We start from the raw sequence: 19751 nt of genomic DNA, 5'->3' as shown, positions 1-19751 counted from the left end.
CTCTGGTTGTGTAAGTTGACTTGCTGCAAATCTTGTCATGGCAATTTTATAGATACTCAGATTTTCTCAGTTTTATCCAACTTTATTTATCTGTAGATATATTAGTGAGATAACATTTGCCTCAAGGTTTAAATTTCTGATGTAGAAAACTTGATATACTGAGCTACGCTGGGTCAAGAATGTAGTGATATTTACTTTTGCTCAGTATTTAATATAATTTAATTATCTTCACAGATTTTTCTCTTGGTGGATATTACAGGTTGCAAAACAACACAGAATCCATGCAAGACAATAAAATTTAACTTACTTTTGCATAACATTTTAATGTGATCTGAATCCTAAAATGTTAAATAAAGTTAAATGACACATTTATAATATGCCAAAAGAGAAATTAAGGAAGAAAGCAAGAATTAATAGAAGCCCTCTTTCCAAAAAGAGGGATATGGCTCAAGGATCAGGATTTGCATTTCACACACCACCAGCTGAAGTGAAGTTTCCTGCACTGCACTTCTAGTAGACAATAGATGAACAGATGGTTTAGAGAGGAAGAGAGAAGCATAGAAACTGTTTGTAACTGGATTTTTAAATGAAGGAGTCAATAGAATTTATTGAAAATAGAGTTATAGAGCTGTTTTTTTAAAAAATAATTAAATAAATGTTGCTCTTTTCCCCTAGGAAAAAGCAGTTGCTTGAAGTGTGCTGGAGAAGTAGGTCTTGAGGCAATCATAAGGAGAAGAAATTACAATAGTTAAGGTAAGAGGAATTAACAGCATGATCCTTGTTGGTGGGATAAAGAAGAAAACATTGTATATGAAACATATGGTAAAGACCATCCCTGGAGTTTATTTGAATTGCAGAGAGCTCTGTCCAGTTCTAGGTCAGGGAGCAAAGAAATAACAAGGTCCTGAGGGCTCTCTCTTTATCTGAAGGAGTCTTCTGAAGCATCTCACTGGAAAACTGTACCGAGTTTATTTTCTTGGGCACACCCTTACTTTGGGAAAGATGGGCTCAGGATGTTTATTGGCATGACAGCAGAGAGTATGATTTGGGCAGTTATGTGGGCCACTGGGTAGACCATGTGATCGAGGTCTTGGGCACTTGTGCAAGTTACCATAACTTAATGAGTTCCTGTGTAGAAGTTGAGCTGTTGCAAATGTAGGGCAGCACACTGATTTAAACTGTTTTCACTGGGTCTCAGCTGATGCATGGCAGCCACTAAGCCATGGTAGCTCAGTCATATGTCTGAAATCTGATTTAAGGAATCTGGTTCAGGTCAGTTCAGGAGGTAGGTCACCAGGCTTCTGCTCACTTTGTGACTTCTTTGGGCAAATGTTTTGTCTTGGTTTGTCTCATGCATATATCCGTAGTATTGGTGCCGACTCACAACTGGGAAGTGCTTTGGGGGAGAGGAAAAAGGAAAAAATAAAAGGGAATTCTACAGGAGCAGAAAGTTTCTATTCGTTGCTGGATAGAAGTGTGAAGTATATGGAACTTTGTCTGAGTTCAGTGCAAAGTTTTCATGCTTGTCCTCATTTAATACCTGAATAAATCCAATGTGTTTAAAGGGGTTTTGTTGGCATAAATGAGGGTAGAATCTTGCCTAGCCTTCTGTTGCTGAGCACACTAACCTCAGCTGAGATTTATCATGATTCCTGGGAAGTGCTGAGGGAAGAGCAGAAGAATTGGGAAATTTGCCTTTTGCTTATCACCGGCTCACTCTGGGTGTTTTGGAAAGTAACAGGCATCCCTACCCTCCTAGAAAAAGTGCACAAACATTCATCTATATATTTTTTTAATATAATATGCTTTAAAATAATTTAATATTCAGAGGGTTGGTTTCTCCCTTGTTTGAAATGAAGGTGTTCCCCCATGGAAGGATTTTTATTCTGTATTTTTGTGGTGATCATAACATGTGGCACTCCAGACAGCTATTCTGCTCAGAGCTGAAAAGCACCAAGCATTTATTTTAATACTACCAATAAACATTTGTGTTATTTTTTCCATAAAGTGGTACTCTAAGCATTGTGCCAGCTCTCCAAGTGACAAATTTTTTTGGAGGTGAAAGAAAAGTATCAGTATTTACTGGTTATTGTAAGTATTTCCAAACAATTTAAGAAGCACAAAGTCCTAAAATATTTATGTATTCACATCAGTTACATTCCTATCATTTATTGGGCAGAAAGACAAAATACATGTATCAGAGTTACAATTGCCTTGATAATTACTTGAGGGAATTGCTCCGTAGTGAAAATCAAAAATAAAATCATAGTATCATATACAGTGATTTAATATTTGTGGAATGATTTTTTTTTCTACAGTCATGGATGCGGTTCATATTAAAAAAAAATAATTATAATAAAAAACTACATTAACATCTTTCTGCAAAAATTGTGACCATATTATTACAGTAACACCTTTAGAAGTTACAAAGGACAATGCTTCTTATGTACTTGAAGTCCACTTCCTGTCTTGCCCTCCCTGTTACAAAGGACTTCCAGACAATAAGCTCTCAAACTGCTACAAAAATTATCTGGTATCACTCCTGTGTGCATTTATAGTGGAAGGTAATGGGGAACAGCAGAGCAAGAATCAAAGCTCTTGGTTTGGGAATCCTGCCTTGTAAGTAAGTATAGGGAGCCTCTGCCTGCTTATTCATCAGACTAAAGATTTTCAACAGCGCTGTGCAAACCCCCTCAGCTAGCGCTTCTGGGCTGGCAGTAGCAGCTGTCTCTTACCATTATGCCCTGAGGAAGCAATGGCATTTGCCAGCAACTCCCTTTGTGTCTAACTCATTTCCTACATTCTCTTCTTTCATTTGCATAGTCAACTGGTCCTTACGCCTCAAGAAAATCAGGAGAGCATCTGAGGAATAAGTTGTTAGAAATGGAGTTTTAAAACATCACACCAGGAGGTGCATGCACAGACCTCATTATATTCCCAACAGGTCTGCCAGCTCATGAGAACATAACACACCAAAGAGAGACTCTCTGTACCAACAGTTGACAGTACTAAAATAAAGAAGGCAGCTCCCCTGCTCCCTCCCTTCTCAGAAAATAATTGTATAAATGCAGTGAAATATTTCTGTGAGCCTGCTTTCCATCATGATGCCCTTCTGGTGGACAGGGCGTATTGATGTCAGGAGTGCCAGGAAGAGCAGTGCTTAAGTTATAATAGGCTGCTTGCTTCTATTGTTCTTCCCTCCATCTGTCTCCCTTCTTTCACAATAATTTAGCCTGGGGTTGTCCCAAAAGCCTCAGTTAGAAATTAGTCAAAATAACCTGAAATCCTAGAATAGGTTAGATCAGAGACTTGTTTCATTGAACCTTTTCAGAATCAGGGCTTCAGCATTGTTAGTGCTTTGATCTCTGATGGTTTTCCCCATCCGTGGTTAGCCAGGTTGCAGTGGCGTGCTGATGCCTTTGCTGCCCAGGATAGAGCTGGCAAAGATGTTTTCCAGGTGAGGGACCAGGTTTATATCAACCCCTCTGAACAACCAACAGCTAATGAAGCCTCCAAGGTGTCTCTGATAAATAGCAGTCATCAAGACCCCCACGTTCTCATACTTTTTGACTATCACAGTGGATAGTAAGCCTGACTTCCTAGTTTCCTAGTTCTGCGTGGTGTCCATGCCTTTGTTAGGTGCTTTCAGGCTGTTACTTCATGTACTGAGGTCTCAGAAAGTGAAAGGCGGGATGTTTTGCCCCAGCCCCATGCTCTCTTGTTTCGAATTTGGCTATGACTGGGGCTGTGCTTGATGCTGTTTCCCAGCTATAAGTGGAAGCCAGACACAGCTGAACAGTGCTGAATCAAACCAGCTGCTGACTTATTGAACAAGTGTTGAGGGTTCAATTTCAAGTGCTGTTATTGAAAAAAAAAGATAATTCTGTGGCTATGATTTTGGCCTTATTTACTGTTGACCTGGTGCCTACCACCATGGCACAGCTGATGCCAGTTGCCTATTTGAAGCAACAGAGTAAGCAGCCTGGGTACTTCAGACAATTTTATTAGCAAAGCTGGTCAGAAAACTTCCAACAAAGCGGAAGTGATTTGAAATATCTTGCTTTGGTTATGAGAAAGACTTCATTGGGAGGTTTTTTTGGAGGAGGGGAAGGAGGTACGGAATGAGTAATGCTGTGCCCTATGTAGGCTTGCAGCCTAGTGACTAGAGCTGTGGCGTGGGATGCCAGAGTTGGTGGCCTGCTCATATTAGAAAAGACTTGAATTTAGAGAGGCATAAATCCACTTCAGTCACTCTTCAGTGGGTTTTGTTAGGCAATGACGAGGTGTTGCTGGAGTTTGATGTGGTGTTATTGCTGAAAAAGATAAGAGGGAGGTGACTTTGGACAAACACAGTCAATCAGATATTACAAGGTTCTGCAACAAGCCTAGTGAAGAAAAAAAAAGTATGTGCAACCTACTGCCTTTATCTAGTTGGTGTCCTCAGACTAATCACAGTGTACGCACAGCTCCAAATGTGTTATGCAAAAGTACAGCAGTACTTCCAATAACAGCCAGCCTATGTCTGTCAAAATGTAGGCTCTTTCCTTGTTTTTAATCTTTGTAGTCAATGCTGATGTTGGATCAGCTTGTTGTATTTTGGTCCTGTGGACTTCAAAAGAGGTATTGGATGCTCAGTGCTTTTAAAAAATGTACCTTCATAGTCAGGAGGCTGAACTGGTAATAGCAGTCTGACTATGGATGCCTTTTTATAAACACTGGTTATATCTGTGGTTCTATGAATGCATGTGGATATTCCTCAGTCTCATGTAGGATATGATAATCCTGAATGGTGCTAGTGGTTTTGGACTTGTTTGGACTGTTGTGCCTATGTGGGAACTATCTAGAACAGCTTTTCTGCCAGCAAGCACAAGCTGACTTCACATGCCTACAGACCATTCTGCAAATGAGCCTCTGTAGTGACCAGGGAACCCAAAATTGAAGCCATATGGAAGCTTACTGTGCATATTAAATTGCATGCAGCAGTGTTAACAGCATTTTGATTTGTGGCTGCAAGTAATAAATGAATTATATTAATTTTGTAGCTGCAAGCTAATTTCTCCAGAATTACTTTTTAATAACCAGCATCATGTTCACTGGTAAGATTTAAATACATTTAGGAACAAATCTGAGGATCTTTAAAAAAAAATACTAGACTATCATTTGAGACTGAGTTTATTTAATAATTCTCTGGATATTTCAAGTAGAATGTCACATAACAATTGAGTGACCGGGAGACCTTAAAATGATACAGGAGCTGGGGTGAATCACAGGTCAAATGGGCAAACTAAGCAAAGACTCTCTAATGTCTACTGCTACCTTCACACATGCTGGCCTGCAGGAGGGAAGAGACAGGTATAACACTGATTTAGGATATAAAATTGGCCTGAGCATAGAAGTTACCTCTTCTTGTGTGCTCTACTTCCTTGTCAATAACTTAACCTTTTTGGAGGAGGAGTTGCTTCCCAGACATCTCACTGGTGACTGTAAGAAGGCAAAGGATGAGGGTGTATGCTTGTGGTCTGGGATTGCTAGAAATGTGCGTTCCCATATAAAATAAAAAATGTCTTCTCTTATGCATTGGTACATTAATAACATATTTAATATATTAATACTGATGCTACTAGGGTATTTTTTTTTTCCCAGAGCAGTTCTGAATTTGAAGAGAGGGCACATCACAACACATGGCTAGGAAAAAGAGTGTAAGGAATATGACCACAGTAGCAGTGAGATATTGCACTCAGGCAGCTTGTACTGTTAGTCTCTCATGGAGGCCACTAGGCACAGCTTAAATGAACCACTGAAGAGCTTTTCCATAAGGCTGTGCCTGTGGTAGAGGCCATTACTCATGGCGAAGTCACCATCTTACAGAACGCGCTGACATCTGTGTGAGTACCTGAGGGTACAGGGAACCCGTGATTAAGTAAGATGTGGATGTATTGTACAGCAACATATCTCCTCTAGGGCATCTTTTGCAGGCTCAGCTGTTGTGAAGTGCCTGTTAATCCAGCATGAAGGCTGAAGTAACTGTTATGGGGTAGATGACCTGCTGTGCAAAGCAACTGCACAGTTCAAAATGGGGATAGACACAGTTGTTGGTGGGACAGCCTTGCTGTCCAGGCAAAGCACCCTGGCACCCCAGCTTAGGTTTAATGTACCTGGCTGTGGGGAGGGAACTATCTGCATTTGTTGTGAACACAAAGTTACCTTCTCCCTGCAGAAGCCAAGTACCTCCTTACCTGTCTTTCCACCAGGCACCATGGTGCATCCTGAACTGAATTACTCTTCCACTAGGAAAGCCCCAGTCATGCTTCTGGTGGCATTTATTTGCATCATGCACCACTTGTTATGTTGGAGCTGTATTTCTGTGCTTGCAATATTTGTCATTCTGATTTCTGGGTTTAGTTATCTTAAGTGTCTTCTAAAAAGAGAATGTGAGATGAAGCACATGGACAGGGCTACCCTTTTAGCTAAGCTTCTATTATTTTATTGAATAAGGGACAAATTGGATGTGTAGAAAGAGTAAGAATATATGGAATTTAGAATTTGAGGGAAAATAATGGCTATGATAAGCTTGAATCCATGGGCTGAAAGAATGTGTATCTAACCAGCTGAGAACTAGTGGCTGGACGTATTGACTGACGTTATAATTAGTATTGCTACATTCATTCTTTCAAATTATTTCTGCATCTTCTTATGAAAACCTGCAAAATCTGCATCCTAGAGAATGTAGGCATGCCTTGATATGTACACTGATGGGTGTGAAGCGAATCAAAATGGTTATCATATCTTAACTGGGGAATGTATTTACTTTTCTAAAGTACTGCCTGTTATCAAGAAAAAGATGCCAAGTACAAGAACAGCTCTCAGTAAATCCAGAGGGAAAGGGCTTTGCATTGTGACTGACATGGACTCCCCCTCAGAATCTGGGGACGGAATCTCAATTGCTTCATTATTAAAATTAGCAAGAGTCCTGCTCCTGCTGTTTTCAGTGTCTGGACGATGCTTTTCTTTCCCACATGTGCTTTGCCTGGTGCAGGGCAAATATCCACTAGTATTCATGTGGGCTTCCCCCTTGATTCTGAGAAAGATCCCGTCATAGTTTCTTTGTTTGCAAGCTGTCTGCCCAACAGAAATGTCATTTCAGTTGCATCTAAGCATTATGCATCTGCTCATATGGCTGTAAATAACGTAGTGGAGAAGGCTACGTTTAGCTTCCCTTGTGATTTAGAATCCAATCTGGTATCTGCTGAACTCCCATGGAACAAGAGCAGACTCAAGCCCTCATGTCGCTGCTTTCAAGAGTACAAATTTTTTGTTATAATTTCTGACTTAGCCTGGATTCTCTATCTGTACAAGGACCTCCAATTCAGTTTATTATTATAATTTTCATTTACAAACAGAATGTCCAAGCACTTCAGAATTTATAGCCTTGTACATGTGGGTATACTTATAGGCCAGGAAATTTCATCAGTTTGAGAATACTATTTCAAATATTAATCAACTCCAGTAAAAAACAAAGCAAAACAAAAAACCTAAAGGAAAAAAAAACAAACTTGCTTAATAGTGCTCTACAAAAATGCAAACAAAAACCCCACCCAGAATATCAGAAAGTACAGTGTAATGTTGACTAGTCTGGGTTTGCGGTGGGGATACACTGAATATCTTAGAAAATTATAAAATGTGAAGGTTGCTTTTCAGTTCCCTTTTTTTTTCTTTTTTTTTTAAATTAACCTACTGAAGGAGTACAGAATTTGGGCTACAGCTGGATCTGGCTTGTTTCTGTGTGATGCATTCTGCATACATGGTGTCCTAGAATTAAATAGCACAAGTAGCGCAGCTACAGGGATAAAAGTGGAAGTTTAAGGAGGTAGTAACAAAGGAAAACAGCCAAGAGAAATCAGTGTTTTGGGGAAGAAGGGGTAGGAAACTTCTTTACAAGACTGTAACAACCTTTTTGGGTGATGCCAATTCAAAATCAGGACTCCACATTGCAGGCATTAAAAAAGAAAAAAGAGAAACATCTTCTTTTTCCAGAGCTCTCTTCCCTGTGAATTTGGCTTTCTTTTTCCCTTCTAGCTCATTCTAGCACATCCTCTGGGGCAAGGGGGGAAGGCAGGAAAATAGGCCATCCTTTTGGCGTAACGTGCAAGAATTTTGCGAGACGACTCGCTCAGGTCTGATTGTGAGGCAGGGAGAGGGCTTGGGAGCAGGATTCTGCATGGCAGCCCTGTGTCTGGTAGTTAGATTTGTATCAGTGAGACACGACAGGTCTGCCCTTGAGATTCTGTGGTGGCATGGTGCCAGCTGTTCACCATGCTGATCTGTGTCTCTCCAGAGCAAAATCACAACCTGCTGCCATGGTTCAGCTCTGGGTCAGACCCACAACCAGATTAGAGGGTTGGGTTTCTTTTTGTTGCTGTTGTTGTTGTTGTTTGTTTTCTGTTTGTTTGATTTTGCTTTTAATTTGGAAATCGTTGAAATTTTATAAGGGGAGCTGCTTTCCTGACAATTCAGTCCAAAGCAGTAGCATCTCTGTTACTTGTACATCAAAAGGCTGTAGGATTTTGGTACCAGGATTAAACCTGCTTTGACCTTGGGTATGGACTATAAAATATAACCATAGTCTTGTCACAAGCGGAAAAACAAAACCACGCAGCTACTTTTTAATGAAGGCAAGTATTATTTGTTTTTGAAAGGAAAGATTCTGCCATGTGTTTCACTGGGATTTCATTCATCTTTATTGATGACATTTCACTTAATTTGCTGCCATTTCAGAGCCCTACAGGCAAAGGGGAGAAAAGTAAAGTAGGGGTAAAAATAGGAGAGAGAATTGCTAGTATAGGAAAAAACCTGCAGTCATGTTTGTGCCTGTGCGATCTCCATACATTTTAAAAATCTGTGCAGATAGCTATGAAGTGAAAGAATGCAGGCATTCCCAAAGGGAGCACAGCCAGGATGTGCCCTAAAATGAGCATATTCCTTCTGTAATGCAGAGGAGCTTTGAGATCCCCTCCGTGCTCTGGCAAAGCAGTGGTTACCTCTTTGCCATCTCACTGGGATTTGTAGGACTGCAGGGCTAGGGCCATTGGTTTTAAATTTTACTTCTGATTAGGCATTTTTTGAGGCACAATTCAGAGGTACAGGTAGCTCTACCCAGTCCTTCCTGTTCAGTGATTACTGGTAAGTCCAGTGTTGCAAAGGAAAGCATGCAAACCCAGCAGTACACTGTCATGCCTCCCACCCCTTTCCAATTCAGGCACATCCCTGTCTTCAGTCGGGCTGGCTGAAATCCTGGAACATGGTGTTTAGTTTCTTTTCCAGCATTTTTACTAGTGAAACAAATATTTATTTTATTCACCCTGCTCTGACATCTTTGAACATTTTATTCTTTTTTTTTATGCCTTCATGTTGGAAACAGAATATTATGTTAGATGGATGTTTAATCTGAACCAATACAGCCATTCTTAAATAATTAGTGTATTTCTGGTACCATAAAAACATACAGTGCTTTTTAAAAATCACACTGAAATTATACTCTGGGAAATAATAAATGGCAAAGAGTTCCACTGTGTAACAAAACCACATTTGAAATAGCTTTTTTTCTGCCAGCTTTGGGGTTCCCACCTCTAAAATTGACAGAAGGCTTCATTTCTCTTGTGCTAGAGAACTGGGGAGGATAGAAACTTCTCACCCAATTTTGCTGGGGCAATAGCTATTTTACATATTTCTATCCTCAAGGAAGTGAAGGCAGTTAAGAGGAGAAGAAGGCAGGCAGAAATGAGCAGCTTTGTTTTGCTGTATGAGTGGGGTTGAAAGGAAATAAACCTCATAAAGCAGAGATTACGGGTAAAGAAACCCACTGGCTTTTATTCCCATGAGTTTAAAACATCAGAACTTTCCTGATGCTCAGATTTGTTCCCTAAAATAGGGTGACTTCAAAGGCTTTTATAAATCATGACAGAGCTCGGAGCACCTTGTGTTCTGTGACTGGCCAGTGAAGGAGCACAGAAATATTTGTCATGTGCATGAAAGAGATGGTATGCAAAAGTGCCTGCTCTCAAGGGAATCCCCTACCTCCGTATCTTTAAATAATCCATACCCTCCTAGACAGGGAATGTCGGGGGTATTTTATGCTGTCTCAATATTTTTCTATGACTTGCTCCATTATTTATTCTGGACTGGCTTTCCAATTTGCAATGCCCTAAGCAAGTGTGGTGCCTGCCTTGAGCTACCAGAGGGGGAATCTGGCTGCGAATTGCCTCCCCATCTGTCATGGAGTGAGCGAGAAAGATCCGAACTGGCAGGGATTTCTTTTTCTTTTTTTCCCCCTTTCCCTTTGCTTCTGCTGCCAGAAGGGGAAACTGGAACTGGCCCATGAGGTACTGAGATAATATAGGACCACAGAGCTGGAGACCCTCAGATTGTACAGCCTGAAATCTTAACACCCCTCGGGCACCTGCTGAGTGGACTGCAGCAGGCGTTTCCTCCCCTTGGCGCAGGTCTTCACAGCTGCCTCCTCTCTTTCTCAACTTAGGCAAATGCAACCTTCCACGGTTCAGCAAGGCTGCTTTGAGGCACTGAGCTAACTTTCAGCCTCCTGGAGGAGGCCCCTCTTGCAAAACTTGGTGAGAGAAGTTTGCTATTGCTGCTCAGTGGGGGAGGGCATCTGACCCCCCTTCAAAGAATCCCCCATTTCTGCAGATACTTACCTATAGCTCCTTGTGATATATTAACATATCTCAGTGTCTCTTTGTGCCAAGCTGTGCCCAGGACTGAACGCTTTCCTCTCCTTGATTGGCTTCTTCCCCCTTCTGCTCTCCTGACACCTTTTCACGATTTGCTGAATATCAGCTAATTCTGAATAATAACAAAAGCTCTTTTTTTTCCCCAACCCCTTCCTGTATTCAGTGAAAAACACCTGGGGATGCTTTTGAGCTGACGGTCATCACCATTACCTTTAATCCAAGGCAAAAAACTGCTGCCTGTGCCTTCCATATTTCCTGACCCTGAGGAAAGGTGGGATAATTCTGAGCCAAGCCTCCTGAACAAGACTCTGCTTCAAAAGTATCTATTTTGGACCTGATACTTGTGTCTAGAGAAGATATTGGTTGAGCAAAATCCCATGTCTGCCCTCCTCCTCCTGGAAGCTTGGAAGAATTTAGACTCTGATCCGAACTCGGGGACTTGTTACTCCTCCCCAGCAGTTTGGGATAACCTGGTCTTATTTAGAAGAGATGAATGTCAGGCTGCTGTCCTGAAGGATCTATAATGCTTGACAGTGCAGGCTGTTTATGACAAGTTCTACTTGTAAAATTAGGCGAATTATTAGGAAATATTGGCTTGTCCCCTCTTTGTCAAGCTGCACACTCAAGTGACAGTCTGAGGCTGATGTGTCACTAACAAACTGTGACCCAGACTGTGATTCAGCCAGGGCTTCCTGACTTGCAGTCATAATCTGCGTTTTTAAGTAGGTTTTTGCATTTGTTTTGTTTTGGTTTTTTGTTTGTTTGTTTGTTGTTTTTTTTGTTTGTGTTTTTAAGTTATGCTCAGCTCAATCACAGTGTTGGTACTTCAGTTGAATGCTTGTCAGGTAGCTGGTATTTATCCCTCAAAATCAAGAGGTCTAGCTCACTCAGAGGTTTCAAGGCTGTTGGCTTTTAGCTTACCTGTTCATTAATTTTATCACTCCTGTAGCTTATTGAGAAACAGGTCTGAGCGGTTAAAAAACAGCTGAGCCTCCACTGATCTCGACTCTTTTAAGGTACCAGGGGCCATGCAGACTAATGTGGGTTTCAGATGCATCTGTAGTTTAGTGGTGCTGTTTATTAGCCAAGACTAACTTTAACAATGTTCAGAGACCCCTTCTCTCTGCAATTTTTATGCTTCCCGCACTCCTCCACCCCTCCACAAGCCAGCGCTGGAGGGGCAGCTTGTGGCCTACATGTCCACTCAGGGCCCTCTCCCATATGAAATTCGGAGTTTCATTGAGCTATGAAGTTACCTTCTTCCTCTAACTTGTGTTTTATTTAGCACACAGCAGTTTCTGTATTATTTTGGGTCTGCTTTTGCTGGGTTTCTAATACCTCCTTCTGAAAATAGAGTGAGGTTCGCCCTGATGGTTTGTGATTTCCATCCCCAGGCTCAAGCACTACAACGGTGTAAGCAAGACCAGAGGCACAGCTGTATACTGTGAAATAATAAGTATCAGGCAAAATACAGTATCACAGCTAAGAGATGTATTTTAAAAGTGGAAACATCTATGTTTAATTGCATTTAAAGTATGTAGTGAGAAACCACAGTTATACATTGTTATAACAAACCTTTACATCTGAAGTCAGAATAATACAAAAAAAAGTGCTGATTATATATAGTCAAAATAACTGAGGCAAAATTTCGACAACGTCTTCTAAAATATTAGCATGTGGCCCTTGCCAGCAACACTCTAAAGGTCAGGCTGAATAATGTCAGTGACAATCACTGGTTTTCCTTAGCTTACCCAAAAACAACAACCAAAAAACCTGTTTTGTTGGGTTTTTTTTGTTTGCATTTTTTTTTTTTGCATAGCTTTCAATATTGCTGCACTCTCACCTCTGCATATTGCAAGCCCATCTCAGTTCTGAGATAATTTCTTTAAAGTTCTGAATATTTTTAATCCAGTTCTCCTCAAATACATAATATATATTTTCTACCAATTATAAATACATCATTTTTATTAATCTGATTTCAATAACATGCATTTGTATAATTACTGTACAATCAAAATAGACATTGACTTTACACAGTGTGTATGCTTTTATTTCAGCAATAGTGTTCAGACACACTGCTCAACAAATCAAGCAAATGGGGAAATAAAAAGGGGGGGGGGAAAGAAGGGGGAAATAACCTCTGAGAGGAATCAGAATCTCACAGCGTTTACAGACAAAAAAACGAAAGGAAAAATACTTATCGGAAAAAGGGTTTATTAATACATAGAAAATCCCCACAATACTTGAAACACACTTTAGGAACTAGTAAACACGTTAAATAGAGTTGTGCCAATTACGCAGTGCCCAAGCATCTGCTTGCTCTTAATTAGATGGGGAGGTGAATGACCACTGTTTATTTTCATTTTCCTCATTAATTATGAAAAACTGCATTTAATTCATCTTGCATGGTGAGAGACTGGCTGCGCAGATGTAAGTCGTAAGGGAAGTGGCTCTCTGTAGGCAACCTGAACATAGAGCTCTGCCCAAGGGGACCCCTGGGTGGCACTGCACAGTAATGCATGCCGTAATTGTAATTTTTGCCATAGTCCAAGCTTTCTTCTTGCTTCAGGGAAAATATCCCATTATAGTTAATTGGGGGAGGACTTAAGGGACCTTCAAACTGTGGGCTGGCACACTCAGGGGAAGTGCTTTCATAGAAGGACTCATAAGCACTGCAGTAATTGTAAGGTTTCATGGACTTGGAGTTGTCAAGAGTCCCGTGCCCTGGGGGAGTGCCGAGCTCGGGGCTGTGGTAGGGGGGGTAGAAGGTGGAGTAGGGTGACCGGGTGTGATGGGCACCTTCCCCTGCTTGGCCCATCAGGAAACTTCTTGCATTCAGCTGCAGGCATCCCGCCACCAAGTTTGTAGTTGGCTGGGACAGACCCTTGCACAAGTTTTGGACAAAGGTGAGCAAGTCGGGTCTCTTGCCAATTCGCAGGATTTCAGAAAGTGCCCAAATGTAGTTCTTGGCTAGTCTTAAAGTTTCTATTTTGGACAGTTTTTGTGTTTTAGAATAACAAGGGACCACTTTCCTTAAATTGTCCAGGGCATCGTTAAGGCCGTGCATCCGGTTCCTCTCTCTAGCATTGGCTTCTTGTCGCCTAAATTTGATCCTTTCCATCCTTATCTTGCTTGTCTTTTTTTTCCGAAGGCCCCTTCGCCTAGGCAAGCCATTCTCATCCTCCTCTTCTCTCTCCTCCTCCTCCTCCTCTTTTTCTGTGTCTTCTCCAGGAGATCTTTTAATATTCTTTCCTCGGAGCACGATCTGCTTCGAAAAGCTTTCTGGATTCTTCATTTGCTTTTGGTCATCACTTTCTCTGGAAAACTTTCTGCACATCTGGGATTCTGGCATTACAACAGACTCATCAAACGGTAGTGTTAACATGGTTCTATAATCTTAAGTTACCTGAAAGAATGCCAGCACAATATTTAAATATTTCCATTTTTAAAGTTCGTCGACTCACACACACACCCTCATGCACCTTCCATGCATCTGTGTGCACGCTCTGTGTGTGTGTGTGTATGTTTATGTATAAACGCGCAGTCTATATTTTTTGCATAAAATGTCAGTTGCAAATGCTCAGTTTTTAAAAAATAAAAGCTGTCCAGAATCTTAAAATAATTGGAAACGTTCAGGATCTTGAGACTAGAAAGCTATGCTTCTCACAAATAAATACAGAGTAAATCAATATTTCAAATGTACAATTAACTCCCTGCTCATTTATCTTCTTTTTAAACAAGCCCTTCCAACCCTGGCCACCTTGGAATTCAAAGAAATGCAAAGCATGATAAAGCAATACAGAAATTTCATTAATACAAATTCCCCTGGGTGAAAAAATGAGGAGAGCGAGATCTGTCTTAATACTGAAAAGTGACATATCTCTAGTAACTGATGGATAAATATTTTTAAATCACTATTTGACTTCTATTGTAAAGGTTTTTTTCCCCTCCACATTTTTTCCCTTATGAATCAAGATATTAAACTCCAGTAAGTTAGAGTGGGTTAGGAAAAAAAAAAAAAAGAGAGACATATACCCCCCCAAGCACTCAGCTAGTAGCATAATGAAAAACTAAGATTTTAATTTTTTTCGTAATGGTTTGTATGAAGATCACATATTACTTATTTTACATTAAGGTGAAAATAAGAACTATCTAACCCTAAATGTATTCAGAGTAGAGTTAGGAAATAAAATCCCCCTACCTTTTTTTTTTTTCCTTTTTCCCAGCAAAAATCCTAATGATATTATCTGTTTGGTTAGAATCAACTTATTTGCTTTTTCTCTTTACCTCTCCCCCCCCCCCTTTTTTTTTTTTCTCCCCCAACAATTGCAGTCGGGGGGAGGTGAAAATTTCTCTGCACACTATAGCAGTGTTTATGTTCTGCGAGGCTCAGACGTCTCCCTCCAGCTCGTAGCTGACAGGAGCGGTCTGTAGATTCTGACTGCAATCCTGCACGTGTGCTCAGAATCCAGCCTGGAATGGGAAAATAATTTCCTCTTCCCAATTATTTTGCTTTTGTTTGCAGTTTGGGAGCAGCAAAAGCTTGGATCCCCCACGGTCCTCAAAGAGACAAACAAAACGAATGCCGGGACTCTTTTTTTTAATAGAACAAAACTAAACAAAAACCCCGGTCAAAGACTAACTCTACCTATATTGTCTACACACTTGCAATATTACATAACACCAATCAAAGTATGCAATTGCATCAGAAGAACAAAATGTTAGGAGGAGTTATTAGACAGTAAATAGCATACATAAAATACAAGACAATGATACTGTATCTTTAAACACTTGCATGCACACCCAGCACCAACTGAAATATCTTTATTTGTATTACCTTAGCTTTTTATTTCATTCAAAAATCAGTTTTCATTTTTTGCCTTCCAAATCTTTTCAGTCTGAATGTCGCATCGTCTCCTGGAGTCTAGATCTGTGTATATCTGCACTATCTCATTGATCTCTAAAAAGTGACATTGATGCCAACTGCCAGAGCTGGTACCCATGCCATCTGCTAGTGACGTCACGGGGCAGAGAAAACCACGTGAGCCTTTCTCCTGGGACCTTCATTCTGCACTGATCATCTGGCATCCCTCTAAGTGGGTACCAGTATTCATGTATCAACACAGAAGGTTAGACTGATAGAAAAAAAAAAAAGAAAAAAAAAAAGGAAAAAAATCTGCACCAGCATTTCACATACAGTAGGTGCATTTCCACTGGAGCTGCATCTTTTTAGCAGTCTAGCTGCACGGATAGATGTGCCAACATTTGGTGCTATCCCTGCCTACAGGTACGGCTGCCCTGTGGTTGTTAATATGGTATTGTTTATATGAGAAGCCCTGTCTTGTATTGCTCCGAGTCCCTCCGGTGCACCTGGTACCCCAGAAAAAAAAAAAAAAAAAAAAAAAAAGAAAAAAAAGGCAAGAAAGAGAAGGCAGGAATGGGGAAGTAATGCCAGTGCTATAATGCATAGCATGGTCACAAAAAGTAGTTTTTGTGTGATGCTGCTGGGAGTGATTTTTGGGGTGTGGAATTTTTTGAGCGCAGCAAGTTGCCCCAGAGAGCAGGGTGACAGCAGCAACCCTGCCAGCTTTAAGGAATCTTCCCCTCACATCTCTCTGTAGTTTTTGACATTGTCAAAAGAAAAGAGGAATTTGTGGGAAACTGGACACACCATGTGAAGGTTTAACAAATTATGCCTTTTTGTCCAAAGTACACGGCAGGGCTTGCTCGTACCCCGTACTGCCCTGGTGCGATGCAACTGGGGGCACCTGCTCCTTGCGGGGCAGCGCCAACACAGGCATAACTTGGGGTGCTTGGGGAGTTTCCCCTGCTGCCAGATTTTCTCTGCCTGCCTGGCCTTTTTGTGAATGCTTCCCTGAAATCTCTTTAAAAACTGAGTTATATTTTTCGGAAACTTGCTCTTCCTCCTCCTAAAATCTTCCCCCTGCTCTTCCGTTTGCCTCCCTGGCTGCTCCCTTTCTTCGTGCCCTTGTTTCTGCTGTCAGCTGCTTCTCCTGCACTCCCTGCTCGTCCTCCCTTAACCCTTTTGTCTCTTTTCACTGGCAAGAAACTGTTAAATAAAGCTGACAAAGCCTCTCAGCTCAGCTTTGCCATGGAGCTTATGGCAAACTCCACCTTGGTGTGTTTGGAGTTTGCGGGTTTTTTAATTTAAGGAGTGACATGTCACATATAAGCGATATCCAGAGAGCTACAGGGGGAACGATGTGGCAGCTTAGAAACATGTTGGTTTTTTTTTAAGTTTGCTTTCATTATTATTGCATGTCACTGCTTTTGAGTGACCAAGTAATCTCTATTTTAAAAAGTGAGCGACTGAGTATGCTTTTAGTATTAAAATAATCCCTGGCAGAGCTGCTATTGTTATGGGTCTGTGTCAGCGTTTCTGTTATAAATCCTGGTTTTGAAGGGTTTATAACTCATCTGCTTTAATTCACATCGGGCCCAAGCTTGGCATTAATGTTCACAGCCCCAGTCCAATTATTTTGTTTTCTCAAAGTTTCATTTAAATCTGTTTGGGCATTTTTTGATTAGAGAGAGGAACAAAAAATTAGGCAGAATGATATGCATGTGTGTGTAGATTGTGTCATGTACATGTCTGTGTATGTGCTCAATGATTTTAGAGCCTTTCTCAGAAAAAAAATATTTAAAATAACCCTCTCCCCAAACTTTATTTTTTTTTTTCACAGAAGTGAGAAATACCAGGTCATTCATTCTTTGCAGAGCTAAGAGCTTTTATTTGTTTGTTTAAAATTTGTATTTTTTAAGGTAAATGTATTTGAAGTGACAAAGGTGTTAAAACTCATGTGTCAACTATTCAGAAGGAGCAAGAGCTGTACTATTCATAACATTCATTTTATTTTATCCCAAATACTACAATCTGTGTAACAGAGCAAAGGATAGAATCCCATTATTCTCAATAGGAATGTATGTATTAAGATTTGTATTGTGGAAGCTCCTAAGGATTGTCAACCTTTTCAAAGATTTGCATATTCAGAGTTTTATACAATGCACAATATCTAAATATGCGAAGTCCTGAGGAACCAAGCCCTGTTTCAATGCATACTAAAAATACTATGAGAAACAGAAGGAAAGGTTGACATTGTAGTGGCTCTGTGTTAAGGGAAGGACTGTCTAAATTTCCAGGTATATCACCAAGACTCCAAAATATGCCTTTATTAAATATTTTCTCGCTCATTTTTTTTTTATTATTGCTGAATCAGTTTGTTGGTGTTTGTTGTTTGTTTGGTTTTTTTTAACAACTCAAATGTTATCATAAAATTCATTTTGAATTACTCTTATCTTGCTACTAAAAACAAAATAAATGAATTAGTTTGTGCTGAAGGATTCCCTCTGTAGTAGTAACTTTCCCTTTTTGCAGATTCTTAATCCATCATTTGACCTTTTTAATATTTTCAAATAAATAGCGGAGAAACAAAATAGCTGAGATATCAAGGTTTAAAAAGCCTTTACTGTGCATGCATAATAACTTTTCATAAGGATTTTTCTACACATTTTGTATTATGGATCCATGATATGCAAATGTGTACTGCTGTTAATATGCATTCACAGCATACCCCATAACTGCTGCTTTGCTGTCTACTGTGAATGCATGTTAAGAATAATACACAGAACATAGTGAAATGCACGCTGTAGAATGGCTGCACGGCACCAAATACGTTACTGAGAACATACCACAATTTTTTTCCCCATGCCCAAGCTGTATAGTTTTGAATGATAAGTTACTCTATTTCAGATGCAATATTATTAGAATACACTTAACACAGCCAAACATTAATAGATTCAGTGAAATAATACGGAGTTCAAAGGACTGCAGAACCTCCACGGTGCATCAGGAGGACTGACCCAAACTGCACTGCAATCAATGGGAGTCCTTCCAATAACTTCATACGCTACCATCGAGTCTCCAGGGAATGTCTTGACTCTCTTTTTTTTTTCTTGTTTTCTTTCTATTATTTTTATTATTTTTTTTAAATGTCATCATTCTCTCCCATCCCTCCTGGCCCAGACCTCCCAGTGGCACTGTAACATGACTATTAAGAAACTCTAATGATGTGTGCTCAGGACGAGTTTGGTGTGTGGTAGTGTGGGTCATTCACTGGTAGCAACGTGACCTAGTGGGCAGTGGGGGACTGTTCAGAAGGGGGACGCTTACCAAAATATTTTTATTTTCTTTCTTTCCTCATCTTTCTATGTAAAGGCTACATGTCACAGCAGTTCTGCTTCTCAACCATGTGTAAAGTCATGGTGGTAATCCTGTGACGTCAAGCTCCCTCCTCCTTGCTCATGACCTGGTGTGAGTTTGCCTTCCTGTCACAGCACCCACATGCACAGCCCAAAAACCTAGGGAGGACCAAGCCCCCTTGCCTCTGGGCAGGCTTTGGGGGTTGGTGTCTATGCAAGAACCTAACTACATGTCTGCAGCAGGGCTGGACTCACAGCTTCTTTCCATGGCTACCTCAGCTGCCTGGGGAGTGAATCTGGGGGGAAGCACATGTCTAGTGCATCCTAGATAGCAAAGCCAGACCACGAGGGGCAAATACATGGGTTACAGTATGAAAAACAGTGGCTCCTGGCTTCAGACTGCTGCTGAGTTCAGAGTTCAGAAGCAGGTGAGAATACCTGTTTGGGGCATTCTTTTGGGGGTTTTGTTGAGGGTTTTTTTTATGGTTTGTTTTGTGTTGGGTTTTGTTTTTCCAAAAGTAGGGCAAAAGAGGATGATGTCTTAGGCAGGGACTCTGGTCTGCCAGCCTCAGTGAGTTTCAGACTGGTCAGAATTGGGACCCTCTGGTGCAGGCAGGACCATGTCCCCACAAAAGGAGCTGGTGGGGAAACCAGACTGACATGCCACATGCACGTTGCATGCCACCTGCATATCTTGTATGCATCCATGGGACCAAAATGATGTGTCTCTGTTCAGTGGCTACGCAGCCCTTTTCTGCCTCTCTGTGTCCCCAGTAGGCTGCCAGC

The 19751-nt window shown here is 40.8% G+C and overlaps 1 protein-coding gene across 3 annotated transcripts; it reads right to left on the bottom strand.

Moving 5' to 3' along the window:
• Positions 1-12223: 12223 nt before the first annotated feature.
• NEUROD6 (neuronal differentiation 6) lies at positions 12224-15763 on the bottom strand. Of its 3 annotated transcripts, none has more exons than XM_051610626.1 (2): positions 15583-15763; positions 12224-14151 (listed from the first exon to the last, which is right to left on the bottom strand). In XM_051610626.1, exon 2 carries the CDS (start codon positions 14128-14130, stop codon positions 13117-13119), a length of 1014 nt encoding a protein of 337 aa, XP_051466586.1. In that variant the 5' UTR covers positions 14131-14151; positions 15583-15763; the 3' UTR covers positions 12224-13116. The 3 variants fall into 3 exon arrangements, with proteins under 3 accessions (XP_051466586.1, XP_051466589.1, XP_051466587.1); XM_051610629.1 differs by having other exon boundaries at positions 12224-14090; XM_051610627.1 differs by lacking the exon at positions 15583-15763 and adding an exon at positions 14947-15038.
• Between the last annotated feature and the right edge of the window lie 3988 nt (positions 15764-19751).

This window comes from Apus apus, chromosome 2 (assembly GCF_020740795.1).
Source record: "Apus apus isolate bApuApu2 chromosome 2, bApuApu2.pri.cur, whole genome shotgun sequence".
Taxonomy (NCBI): domain Eukaryota; kingdom Metazoa; phylum Chordata; class Aves; order Apodiformes; family Apodidae; genus Apus; species Apus apus.
Note: the sequence above shows the minus strand (reverse complement) of the source record. Positions and strands in the feature narration are given on the sequence as shown.

Excerpts from the sequence above, each read along its gene's own strand:
- NEUROD6 (XM_051610626.1), bottom strand. The coding sequence starts at position 14,130 with ATGTTAACACTACCGTTTGATGAGTCTGTTGTAATGCCAGAATCCCAG.